Source organism: Amblyomma mixtum, chromosome 5, assembly GCF_055824585.1.
Source record: "Amblyomma mixtum isolate Tamu chromosome 5, ASM5582458v1, whole genome shotgun sequence".
Taxonomy (NCBI): Eukaryota; Metazoa; Arthropoda; class Arachnida; order Ixodida; family Ixodidae; genus Amblyomma; species Amblyomma mixtum.
In genome coordinates this window covers 128,596,438-128,610,151 of record NC_143016.1, presented here as the reverse complement: position 1 = coordinate 128,610,151, position 13,714 = coordinate 128,596,438, and the positions used below count along the sequence as shown (strand labels likewise).

Here is a 13,714-nt window from a genome sequence, read left to right as displayed (position 1 = left end):
CTCTAAATTTGGGCAGTGGACCGAACATAAACAGTGCATCAAAGTGCGGTATGACATGCTTGTTTTTTGCTGCATTCCTAGGCAGCTCTGTTAATGTTCCTCTGGGTCTCAGTTTTCGTTATAGTCTCCAGGAGGCAGCCAAGCAATATTTAAAGTTTTGCATTACATTATCTGTGATGTTAGCCAAACTCTCAGTTAGGATGTTTGGGATCTTGTTTATAATTGTGGCAGCTGATATTATTTCTGTTGGCTTTTATTGTAGCCACTTAGACATGTGTTCAGCACTTTGCTCCTTCCTTGCTATTGGAAGAGTTAGTTATTCAGAATAGCACACTGCAGTGGTTTTGCATTGCTGAGAGAGAGAAAAAAAAAATAGAAGCAGTTTGCTAATGCATTGCGGATGCATTCTTCAGGAAATTCTTGCTGGACCACATGTGTGTGCTACTTGTTTGAGTGGAAAAGGGACCACATGCCCATGAGTATGAGGCAGCAGCTTTCGGATGAAGCCTTTTCCAGTTTTTTTTTTATAAGATAACATTTTATTGATCTGTAAATTTTCAGTACAGTTGCTCCCATGCCTAAGCACACAGTACTTGTCGGTAGGTGGCAGATTAATTTGTGGGTGGTTTAGCAGAACCAGAGGTAGGGCCCATGAGCAGCCATGGAAACCAGAAAGGTAATTTTTGACTGCCTGGTTACATCCGTACAGTACGAGCCCTAAATTAGCCATTCCATAGTATTTCTACGGATATATTCGGACTGTCGTAATTTGGCTGTTTCAGTTTCATTTTTGAAAAGGAAGCTAAGGAGGCATAATAAAATCAGCTAAGTACCTCCTAATTGTGCTTTTTAATGCGAAGATACCAGTGAACCCACTGTCAGATGTTAGTTTGGGTAGTTCTATGCTCAGCCTTAGGTGCTTGTTACCCACAGTGGATTGTCTCTTTGTGTCATGTCTTGGAGCCTGAGATAGTGTTCAGACCATCCCAAAAAAGTACACAACTAAAATGATGCCTGTTGGCAGTGGCTAAAATATATTCACAGTAAAAGAGTCATTGCGTTGCAGGTTTTGCTGTATATTTGAAGTAAATACCAAGGCAACAGATCAAACTTTGTTAGGCATTGAAACGATATGAAGTGCATCTCTGAGTAACTTGCCTGTGTCATTTCCACTGTCCTTCTGAGGAAATGCCTTGCTCTTTTTTTCACCTCAGGACAGCACCAATGACATGCGATTCGGCGTCGTTTTCAATCCTGGTGAGTCGAGCCCCGCTAATGGCCGTTCCATAAACAAGATCCTATGGACAGCGCTCGAGTCATTGCCAGCCATGGAGGTCGTCAGCTTCCTGCGGAAACTTCTCTCTGAGAAGAACTATGCCGAGTTTGAGGCTGGCCGGAGAGAGGCCTTCGAGTTTCTCTCACCTGTGAGTCACTCATTGTTGCTATTTTTAATAACTCTTCAGTCTTTAATAGTTACCTAAATATGGTTTTTAGGCTTAGTTGTGGTTTATCTTATACCTTGAGTTTCTTGTGTGTTCAAGAATGCGTCCAATGAACTGCATTGTTCACAGTTTCATCCAAACAAGGCATTAAACAGTCGACTATGGAAGTAGTCATCATGCAGCAGAAAAGTGTGTCCGGTTACTGACTGTGACATATCAGGGAGAAAGCATTAGTCTTCTAATAAACTGTATAGTGCATACCTGTCTTCTCACACTGTGGCCGCTTAATGATGCAGTGCGTTCACTTAAAAGCAAGGATCACCATATTAAAAAGTTTGCTAATATGGTGTTTCAGTGTGTCTGGTCTAATGAGTGACCAAAACTTTGTAACTTCTGAACTTGGGGATAGTGCTTAATATCTAAAACTTGCACTGAATGTTCCCTGGCAGAACTCCAACGCGGACGCGTTCAAGAAAGCCTTGGCAGACTGCGACGATGGCTTCCTGGCATGGCACAAGACATTCGCCAAGCTTGCCCTGAAGCTTTCCCCACAGCAGCGTGCCGTTGTTGCCGGTGGAAGGGTGAGTGGACGTGCTTTGGTGGCACATTGAGAATTTGTGTGTTGCATGGGCGGAATGGAGGGTGTTCCACATTGGTCACACCTAAATGGTTGTCTCAGAATCGTTCCTTTTAAGGAAAGACCAGTCTATTTTTTGTCTGCTGAGACTATAAAAACTTTGCTGTTGAGACGCTGGGGCTCCTCAGTTTGGAGACAAAAATATCCCTATGTCAGATAAACTCGCTGATCCACTTGCTTGCTCTACTGTACATGCACTGGCGGCCCATACTTTCTGACAGGCACCCATTTGGCACGCGAAAAATGTGTTGGCTGGATGCTGGTAGAGAGCCAACCACAACATGGGCACTGGGCCTTAATTTGTGAATTAGAAATTTCTTGTTTCTTGGGTGAAATTGAAACAGTTTTTCTTTTTCATGCGCAAAATCTCACAAGTGCGAGCAATAAAATTGATGCCTTATGATCTCTTTTGTACAAGGCATCAAGCAATGATCTCTTTAGTATGACCTCTGCTTTATTCATTAAAGTCTCTCTCTCTCTTTATTGTGTTAATATGAGATGACAGCAGTACTTGGAAGCTTTCAAAAATAAAATAAATTTCTAGCAGTACTGATTTTCAATCCGTTGTAATGATAGCACAATGGAAGCTTATTGTGCATGGGTTTGACCCAAGCTATGGAAACTTTTGTTTCAGATAATTGGTCCGTTTGAGGATGGCGAAGTGTTCAACAATGATGATTTCAATCTTCTGGAGCGTTACTCCATGAGCGCGTACGGCACCAAGATCACGGACATACTGAGAGAAGAGGGTGACAACCCTGGTGATGTGGACAGGTAAGCAATCAAGTGCTGCCTGTGAAAAAAACATCGTGGGCTTACAACTTGTAGTGACCGGCCTAATTTAAAGGGTATGCGACTCTGAAATCCAAAAAATTGACCCCAAAAATTATTTTTTGATATTGTATTCGCTTGTATGCCTCGTTTTTCATGCTGTCTCCCGAAGTTTTGTTGCTGGAATCTGCTGGAAGTACTCAAAAAAATTGTTTTAGGAACCATTTTCTGCTGTGCATTGCAGGGAGACAGTCTAACAATGGGCATTGTTCACCATTAAGCTTTCCTGCCTAGATGAAAATGAAAATTGGTTTTTGAGGAAATGGAATGAAGCAGAGCCATAAGGGAAAGGATGAAGAAGGGAGTGAAAGAAGAAAGGAAGAAAGAGGGGCTGTAGTGGATGTCTTTTTGGACCACCTGAGGGTCTTTAATGTGCACTGACATCGCACAGCACAGGGGCCTCTTTTGCCCCAGGGTCGGGATCAAACCTGGGTACTCTGGAGCACCTTAACCACTGAGCCACCATGGCGGGTGCCTAGATGTCCCCTTTTTGTTTTTCTGCACTCTTAGAAACATAATGCAGGTCAAGGCATTCTTTGTTTTTCAGATTTTTGAATTTCCAATTTGTATGAAACTTTCTTCTCACTCTAGATATGCCAATGGGCAGTGCATCACGAAATTTAAAAACGGAAATTTGTGATTTGCAAAAAAAAAAAAAAAAATTCTAAGAGTGTCCTGACCTGTAGCACACCAGTAGGAATGCAGTGAATGTTAAACCAGCATTCTGCTATATTTTCTCGACTCTGTAGCCATTTTACCTGATTCAGAAAAAAATATATATTAGAAAACAGTTTTCTGGAGGTATAACAGTGAAATATTGTGAGAGTGGTCATAAAATTATTTCCACTATGCACGAAAAATTGCGTATGAATACATCAAGAAATGAAAAAGTTTTCCTGAAAGCCACGTTCCACCTTAAGTAGTGTATGTCTGAAAGTTCTGTTACCCATTCTTTTCCTTGTGAAAGCTCATCAGCAGTATTGTTATATCATTGATTTTGCATATCCTTGCCTCTTTGACGCGGAAGTATTTCATTGTCCATTTTAGCTTTTGAAAGAATGAACTTTAAACTGGTTCTTGATGGTGGAACTGGAGCTCGATTTCTTGGAATACAGGGCTTTTTTTTCCTCGTCAACAAGAGCTGCTGAGTCACATGCGCTCTATCTTAACGTTAATTCTGCCCTTGGTTTTGGGGTATTGTGGCAGAGTAGCAGCTATTGTCATAACTGCCACACCTCGGTAGCATTAGTAGCTCCCAGTTATCATGTCAGGCACAGCCTTGATCTAGAGGCGAAACAAGGCTTTTCTCATTTCCTCTATTTCTCTGTGTTTCTCAGTGACCTTGCTATGAAGGCTGCGAGCGTATTGATGTCACATGTGCAAACGAAAATGCGGCACCAAGTTACTCCGTATAGGGAAGATAAGAGGTAAGTGCTATCTTTGTGCTAGAGCTTGGTCTTTCTGCTACATTCTACATTATTTGTTTTTGTTCGTCTCTGGTGGCCTGTGTTCGTAAGTGCTGTTTGTTGGTGCTTCTCCCTCGCTGCGCACTGACAACTTCTTTAGGGGTGTAAAAAATCAGAATAAAGGCCTGACTTGAGTGCTTGAAGTAAAAGGGAACTTGACAGTTCATTTTGTAATGTTAAAGATATAAAGTTACCAGCTTGTTTATTTTCATTCATCTAAAGATGCTTTCAGTGTGTAATATCCCTTTTGGATTCATCAAAAACAGCTGCGAAAGTTAGTATGTTCACTTATGACATCACTGACATTCCTTGTTGATTGGCACTTGGTGCCCATGTCATGTGCCTTGTATGAACATGCCCTTAGATTGTTCCTGCACACTCTGTACAGTGGGAGCTGTAGTAGTAATGGTTTGGCCAACTTTCCCCGAGCATAGTCTTTCCTCTCTAATGTCCAAAGGGCGGCAGCAAAGTGAATGTGAGGCTACACTGAGATTGCAAACGATACCGATGACATGGTTCTTGATAGCGAGAACCACATTCGCGAAACAGAAGCTTCATGGTTCTGAATTTTTCGTTGCCAATGCTAACTAGTGTTTTGTTTCCCTAATCTTATTCAAGTCTCAAAGTGTAAAAATTAACGGACGTCTAGCTTTTAGGTGTTGCAACCTAATGTGAAAGTGAATGCCGGCGAAGTGCTTTATTGGTCGTGTTGTTTGCTCTGCCTCCTTAACTTTTTTTGCCATCTGTACCGCATTGTGCACTTTCTACTGCAATGCTTTCCTCTCATAGCCTCAGTCGCTTTGGGATGTTAAACCCCATAAACCAAACCAAACCAAGCTTTCCTAAGTGGGCTTTGCCCGACCATGTGCACTTGTCGACGATCATGCAGTGGTGCAGCCATACAGACAACACAACATTGGCTGATATTAGGAGCGATGTGATCAGGTGTAAATACAAGCATGTGCAGTAAACTATCGACTAATTGAGAAGTTCAGATAAGCTTTTTTTATTTTTTTTTTCGGTTATTTGAACTGTCTCGGCAATGCAACAGAGAACTGAGAGAATCATGCTGTGGTGTTAATGTCAAAATGTCGAAGAGAGCCAAAGCTAAATGGTTTAGGGAAGTAAATGTTACTTCTGAGCTATCAAGTCTAACCTGTCACTATTCCGAGCTGATTTCACAACTGAGTTTCTGCTTCAGTGAAATTTTTCGCGGGTTTCATGAATTTTGTTGTAGTGTAGTCTGACTCTACTAAAAAATCAATTCAAGTTTGTTTCATAAAGCAGTCTTCTATGATTTGAACTTACCAATAACAGTCTTGTGATCCCATTTTTATTGGGTCTGTTTTTTTAACTTCTTAGTTAGTGACCCTCTAAAAATTTTTCAGCATTCAAGTAATGGTACTGAGATGGCGTGAATCCAGACAGCCTTAATGAGCTGTCTGTTTTGTTTCCCTATGTGCAGTTGTTGAGCCAGTGTGCCATTTTGTTTGCAGTGTGTTGAAGATCCCATGCTCTCAACCTGATGAACCTGCACACGACGTTGTTGTTATCGTGGACCCTGTCTCGCGAGGGGCCCAGAAGATCTCGCATATTCTGTTGGTGCTGCAGAATGTGATCAATGCCAATGTCAAGGTGTTCTTCAATTGCATTGACAAACACTCGGACATGCCTCTGAAAAGGTGAGCAGTGGGATGAATGTGTGTGGTATAGGGTGTGGAGTTTGTTGCCTCCATGATCACATTGCTTCACGCTTCATTACACTGCTTTGCCAAGAGTCTTTTTGGTGTTTTGAGTTGTTGATTACCCAGAATTCTTGAGGAGAAAGAGAAGACTGGGCTAACTCTCTCATTCTCTTCATGCATTTGTTCATTTAGTAAAGTACTGAGTAAAACGATTTTGACATATCGAAAAACGCAAAACAGATTTTTGATTGAAACTGGTCGGTGCGGTTAAGAAGGGGCTCTGCGTGGTGTAGCCGGGAAGTCATCAATAATATTGACAAAGTCTTGTGCTAATGTTGAAAGAATAAACTAATGACTGCCAGCTGTACCCATGTCATAAAATGTATGAAATAAAACAATTCTTACATTTTGCTGTTCACTAATGTAGGGAACGTACCAGTAGACAAATAATACCTTTGAAATTAGTTTTGACATTAGTGAATGTTGGACTGCCCGCCAAAGTCACCATAAATAAGGTCAAGATATGGGCAACCTTGAAATTAATTTGTGCAGAAAAAAAAAAAATGCTGCATGGCCGTGTGATATGGCATAAATAGCAGGGATAGACAAGAGATGTTGCAGTAAAAGTTTCGTTAAGATATGTGAACCCGAAAGGACTCTCAGTCATCTCTCTTAAAGTGCATGCTGTTTCTGTACTGCCGTAGGAGCTGCATCTCTTTAACCATTAGGTGTAGTAGTTGAATGGACAGTCTGCGCTACGGTGTGTGCTCCCCGGAATTTGTGTGCAGTGTGCAGATCCATCACTTGCGGCAAAACTTCTCCATCTGTCTGTCTCTTTTTTCTTGCCAGCTAACCTTGTTGGTATCAGACCTTCTCATAGATGGCATAGTGACTGTAGACAGAGGAGGCATGGCAAAGACTGACATGAGCCTTAACCATGCTTTCTTATGCCTTGCTTTCTTTGCTGTGCGAGCTGCCATTAGCTGACATACAGATGTCAGATAACCTGGTGTGGCTTTGAGACTGGCTTATTAAGTTTGGTTGATGGAAACTAGGTTGTAACGTAAGCAAAGCTTCAAACAGGCTAGTTGGTACAGCTGCATGCATGGTGTGAGGACAATGCTGGTTCAACAAAGGAAGGCCAGCGAAGACCACACATGAGTGACACACAAACTTGCAATTACGGGTTTAAATGTGTGGCTGCATTCCTTTTTACATGTGGTGAATAGGAGAACGAAAAACAAGTTAGATGAATATAAATGAAAACGAAAAAGCTAAGAAAGGAAGAAAAAAAAACACTTCGCTCTCGATGCGAGAGCATGAATTTGTTTTCATGTGCTGTGCTTAAAAATCTGATTTCTTGGTTGGTAAGCAACACCAGTGGCTCGCTGGTGCACCATGTTTGCATGATACCATGCAGTGTGCGGCAGGAAGTTCATGGCACACTTTATCATTCAGCTTCAGCAGTATTTGCATTTGGTCAGAGAGTGGGATGCATTCATGTTTGCACATAGCACAGCATGGCATTAAATTTCGCAGGGCATTGACAAGGCTGCAAGTGTGCATGTGTCCCCAAGCCGCTCTTTAAGGTAATGGTTGGCTTGGCCAGCGCATGCTTGGCCACACGGTAATGGTATTTTGTACACCACTGCCTTCTAGCATTCCACAAAACTTGCGTGCACACTGCGCCCTGCTTGACGTTTATCTGATATTGTTCACCCTTTGACAAAGCTTTTTCAAGTTCTGGAGTGCCAAAAAAAAACAAAAAAACACTGGGACGTTGTGTTGTTTATCAGTCATCTGTAAACGGTGTGACAGATAGTGAATTTATGACAAAATGCCTAGCTCCATATTGTGAATGTAAGTATAAGACATGCAGCGATTCATGTAACCTTTGGCTTGCACTTCATCATGTGCATTTGTTGTCTTTGTGTGTGGCCCTGTTTCTCTAAGTCAACACAATTGAAATGTTACGTAAGCTAGGTATTGATAAAGAATGCAACTGGCTGCAGCATTATGTCACAAGGGTGGAACTTCAGCCAGCACGTGAAGCGTCTAGTGGCATTCGACTGTATACACAGTTTTGGGTAGGTGCTTTTAAGGATACACAGGAGTCTTGTACATGCACTAATTTTTTATTCTTTCTTACTTGGACAACCTTTCTCTTTTCATAAATTGTTCTGTCAATCTTAAGAAGCAACACGTCTTGCTGCAAGCACCATGAGCACAGTAACAGTAATAGTAGTAAGAGTGTCAGCAGCTTGGTGACAGTTCTGACTAGGAATAGACACAGTAACAAAATTAATTATCATTGGGATATTCGTTGTGGACTATTTGGTGCTATACTAGTAATAAGAACTCTCAGATAACAAATACTAGTAGTAAAGCTCGCAAATAACAGTTAGGTAATGTAACTTTTGCGCCAGAATCATCAACGAGAAGAAATCATGATCTAAACTTGATACGATACTATGCTCATACAATGTTCCAATTCTGTTTTCTTCCCTGCTCTATCAAAGGCTGGAATTCACAACCTGGGTCTGTTTGCTCATGTCTACTCCGAAGTTTTGCATCCGCTATCCAAGGCGCATAACCGCTGCGCATTCGTGCTCTCTCTGTGCATTGTATATTTTTTTTGTATGAAAGTGCTCATCTCGTGTGTATCTTCTTCTTTTTTTAACCTACTCCTGCTATAGCGCTCATAGCACTGCAGTATATATGATTAAATAAATAATTCAATTCATAAAACTCTCCCTGAGCAACAAAACTGTTGAAATGCACGACATAACTGCTCCATTCGTTCTAACGCGCCCTGTGCTGGTGGCCCCCCTGCGTGCAGCTACTACCGCTTTGTGCTGGAGCCGGAGCCCCAGTTTGGGCTGGATGGCCAGCAGGGGCTCGGTCCGTACGCCAAGTTTGTCAACATGCCAGAGTCACCACTGCTCACCCTGGGCATGGCCACTCCCGAGAACTGGCTGGTGGAGGCGATTCGCTCACCCTACGACCTCGACAACATCCACATGGAGCAGGTGGGTGGGACATTGCATCCGCTGGAACTTTCCGTCACTGCCTGCGTGTGGCACCACAGGTACTGCATCAGAGGGAAACTATTTCGCTAGATTGGGTGCTGGCAGTCCATAGCAACCTCAGTCCTGGCAAAGTGTTGTACTGCATTTGTCCCAGTCTAGCACGGGAGGAACAAACGAGAGGGCCTTGCAGCCATGGTTTCTGGAACCAGGTTTCTTTTGGCTTATATTCAGTCTCAACTTTTTTTTTATTCAGCGAGGGCTGCAAGTTGAAGCGTCGACTTATGCATGGCAATATATAGTAACTTAAGATGCTGTACAAGTTCAGTGGTTCTAAAATACATTGAAAGCATAGTAAGTCAAATGGAAATTTGAAAATTATGTCGGTTAAATCCCGCTAACAAGCTATGCTTTCTTGTACTGAAGCTGTGCATCACAACTGGGCATCATAGGCACAAGAAAAAGCATTACGATAAAAGTTCATTAATCTGGACTTCAAGGGACCGGAAAAAAATCTTGAATTGTCTGAAAGTTCAAATTATTAAATGGCCCTCAAAAGAAATTGCCAAAATCTGTTTTCGTCTCAGTAAATTTATCTGGTAAAAGACTGGGCAGTGGTCATCTGCTTTTGAGTTGAAAACAGCAACGATTGTTTTTCGCATTTCTGTCAGTGCTTTACTGCGTGCACACTATCCGGAGTTTCGGAGCAGAATTCCTTCTTAACGGTAAGGGCCCCTGCGGCGTCTTTCACGGTCTGACACTGCAACAGTGGAATTCCCCCTTTATAAACAGTGAATGACTTGGGATGAGTGCAGTTTTGGTGCACTGGAAGAATGGAAGAATCACTCAAATGGAAGCAGCGGAAACAGGAGTTAGCACCAGAGCAGTGAGAAAGAAAAGGAAAGAAAAGACGTCTCCATCAGTAGCCAAAATGGTGCAAAGCTGGGCTCGGTTAGCTTATATTCATGTGCAGCCAATGCCTTCTGCCACAATGCAGCCACAAGCGAAACTATGCAGCTCAGGTATTTTTCAGCCTACGGACAGAGGCCCTGTAATTGTTGTTGCTCTTTTTTTTGCACGCACAATGTACCACATTTATGTGATTGTAAGTTGAATTGGATGTAAGTCGACCCCCCCCCCCCCCCCCCCCCGCCCCCATCACATGTCAGGAAAAAAAAGAAACCTGGAGGTCGCTTAAGCTTGGCTGTAATAGGAGAACATGATGGCATTATCCGGCCACGTCCGTTTATCGTCAACCGCTATTGCACGGGCGTGCGCGGGCGTGCCCTTGAGCGCATTCCAAAACAAAAATGTATTAGTCACTGGACTTCTCGTCCACACCTGCACCATCATCCTCACTAGTGCTGCCGTCGTGATCGCTGCTGCAGTCCCACAGCACATCATTCTAATGTGTGCTGCAGCGAAATCCCGCAGCGAAATCATGCAGCGAAATCCCGCACTTCGCAAACAGCTGCACCACAACATCGCCTGGAACAGCTGAAAATTTTTCCTCGCTGCAGCTTTCACAACTGTATCACCCATTGCGAACATCTAACTTGAGGCCCTACGCGCAGTTTGTTTCTTCGGCGTAAAGAATGATAGGCATCTTGAATGTAGTCATGAATGAGTGTCGAACGCTTACCGTACCTGGAGCACAAATGATGATTGACGAAGCACTATATTAACAACTTGTAAAACACTGTCGGTAGTCATCAAATGCGTCAGAGCCAAAGAGCGTCCGCTACATGTGAGCTGTGTCGTCTCTTCCGTCAGTGTGCAGTTGCAATTAAAAAAATAACTTTGAGGACGCTTAAGCTTCCCCTTTAAGATTAGAACGGGATAGCGTTATCTAGCCGCTTTTCAGCAGCCTCAGCCACCTGCGGGGAGGATGGGCAGGTGGGGGGGGGGTGTACCGGTTTTCTGCTTATCGACAGCCACCATCAGCTGCTGTACACGGGGAGGGGGTGCTGGCTATGCGTGTCGACATAACTGCTCAAGGCCAGCACCAAGAGCGATAGGTCGTAGCTGCACAGTAAAAATGCAGTCTTGCTGTAGCATTTCTAATGTCTCGTTTGTCTTGCCTTTATTCTGGTGTCATGCATTGGTTTCGATTGTATGTCGACCCCCCCACCCCCCCCCCCCTTCATATTTTCAAATTTAAAAAAATAAGTCGACTTATAATCATGAAAATACAGTACGTACAGGGGAACAATGTGGTTGAGGCTTGAAGAGAGTTAATTTAGAGGTAGCTTGTAGTGCATTCATCATACCTCAGTGCATCCTTCCTTCGGAAATACTATCTGAGTTATCTGGTGCAGGACCTGCAGCACCTGAATCAGCGTGTGTCCAGTGTCATAGACTTGGGTGGCTGTTGGCCAGGATCATGCTGGCAAACCGAGTTATTCATGTTTCCTAAGGTGCAGAGGTCGAATTACCAAGGTTTTACTATATTCCTACCACATCAAAGAAGCCCAGCTAACAGCATAATGGACGCCAGGTGCAATGTGCTGCGCAGTGCTTTCGGTCTTTTGTAGCAGTGCTTTATTGGTGTCATGGCAATTTGTTTACGAACATGAAGAAGGTCTGTAACGTGGGTACTGCTTCTGTCCTCAGTAGGAGGGTGCTGGTCTTGACATTCTGACCTGTGTGAATGTGCTAAAGTGACGAATTTTGCAACACTGCTTGTGTCCGTTGCAGGTGGAGAGCAGAGTGCATGCCGAGTTTGAGCTGGAGCACCTGCTCTTAGAAGGTATTTACATTTGGGGCTCTTTTCAGCATGTGCGCTTGCATTGTGCTCAGTGATGTGTTAAATATAGGGGTGTGCGAATATTCGATAATTTCGAATATTCGATCGAATAGCACGGTATTCGATATTCGCTTCGAACCGAATTCTCGGTATTCGAAATTTCGAAGTATTCGTCTCGCGCGAATAGTGTTACTGGGACGCTTGCCCGCTTGCCCGCTTGCTTTATGTGGTTTCGGTTCAGAGTATTGCCGCATAGATGGCTTTATTTTTTTATCGTGCTTTCAACGCTCGGGGGTCAGTCAATACGCAAATCACGATCAGGCCGGGGTGTGAACCCAGCGACAAACGAAAGAAAGGTGAAGGCGACGCGCTCTTGCGAAAGATCCTGTGTTCTGGCCGTCTTCGAACCTCCGCACTAAGGCTGCCATAAGCCGCGTCGCTGCCACCGTGTCGAGGCAGACGCAATGAAGGAAGAACACAGCCGACAGTCGTCTAAGCTTAAAAACAAGAAACCTCAGTTTATTGTCAGCGAACCCTTTATATACTACTCTGGCTGGCGGTGACGTTATCGATGAGCTCGGACGCTGCAAGTATTCGAACGCGGGCATTGTTTGCCCGCGTTCATCCCCCCTCCTCCCTCTTTTTTTTTTCCAATAGAGCTGCGGAAAAGATTATCTGATAGGACAGATGCGAAGATAAACACGCAGCCCTACCGCGCTATCGCTTCACCCAATCAGGTGACGAGTCATGCGTACCGAATATGGGCGACCGTTCTCGGCAGCATTGAAGCAAGCCATCATATTACCGGCGGAGGCGAGAAAAATTCAGCGGCAGCGCGGGGACTTGATGTCGCCGAAGTGTATACTTACTTCAATGGGAAGGGCGCATTTAGCGTGTGATAACGCCAAGCTTATTGTGCACCCGTGGAGGATTACTGCCGTTAACGCTCGGCATCGGGGAGGCTGCGGACGAACTTTAGTAGAACGAAATTATCGCATCCATCTATGACTGGCGTCTTTTCTTGCTATTCTGACTGCTTGCGCATTGGTGGGAACGGAATGCCGTCGTAATCATGGGCATTGAGCCGTCTTCGGTGGTGTGCCGCACTCCGTCGCCGCAACTCAGAGCATTCTGGAAGCGCAATGCTAAGAGGTACTATCGGGGACAATTTCGCCAGGAGGCGCGAGCGGTGCGAATGACGTTTCGCTTGCGGCGCTAGAGTTTTGTACAGCCGCTTCCATTCTTGCTAGTCTGGGAATGTAACCGGAACGATGTTCCGATCTTTCAGCTTGATGAGCGAAGCAACGCTCCGGCAAACAGCAGCCGCGAGCTGCTAGTGAAATGCAAAAAAAAAAAAAGCAACGTGCGAGTACGCCTTGTCAGAGTGACGGCATAGGCCGGGAAGAGCGCCAGTTTGCCGCACTGAACCCAAGAGAGACAGAGCTGAGCCGACGTTTCCTTACGAGCACCCCTCGGATAGCGAAATAGACGCGCCAATCTCCGGCCGCAAGGTGATGGCGATGCATTTGAGCCATGGGCGGCGCGTCCTGAACGCTCTGTCCCCGACAGTACGGCCAACCTATCGGTGCTGTGGGAGCTTTGGATACGCGATGGTTCGATGCTGCCAGTGCTGCTAGGAGGTCTGGTCAGCCTATGTTCCATTTTAACATCTTTGGACGCAGCAATCTCATCGGCGTAACCGAAAAGAAGACGCAATCCAAGCCAAGAAGTGAGAATCCTAAACTATAGAAACGCAAGCAATGCAAGTGGCAAGTCGGTGCATCGAACGTGATTGCCTAGCTCACTGTTGGACATTCGACCCGTTCGACCACTGGTCACCGGTAGTGCATAATGTCCTTTTATTTTTCATTATTGTTCTCA

General features: G+C 44.3%; 1 protein-coding gene across 1 annotated transcript in view; it reads left to right on the top strand.

Annotated features, from left to right (window-relative positions):
* The window catches only part of Uggt (UDP-glucose-glycoprotein glucosyltransferase), a 159,105-nt gene that overhangs the window by 119,769 nt on the left and 25,622 nt on the right, over nucleotides 1–13,714 (top strand). The window contains exons 23-29 of the mRNA XM_089546007.1: nucleotides 1,215–1,424; nucleotides 1,892–2,023; nucleotides 2,714–2,853; nucleotides 4,248–4,337; nucleotides 5,873–6,058; nucleotides 8,901–9,090; nucleotides 11,785–11,836. Coding sequence (XP_089402133.1) covers nucleotides 1,215–1,424; nucleotides 1,892–2,023; nucleotides 2,714–2,853; nucleotides 4,248–4,337; nucleotides 5,873–6,058; nucleotides 8,901–9,090; nucleotides 11,785–11,836 — 1,000 coding nt within the window. The remainder of the gene's footprint in view (nucleotides 1–1,214; nucleotides 1,425–1,891; nucleotides 2,024–2,713; nucleotides 2,854–4,247; nucleotides 4,338–5,872; nucleotides 6,059–8,900; nucleotides 9,091–11,784; nucleotides 11,837–13,714) is intronic.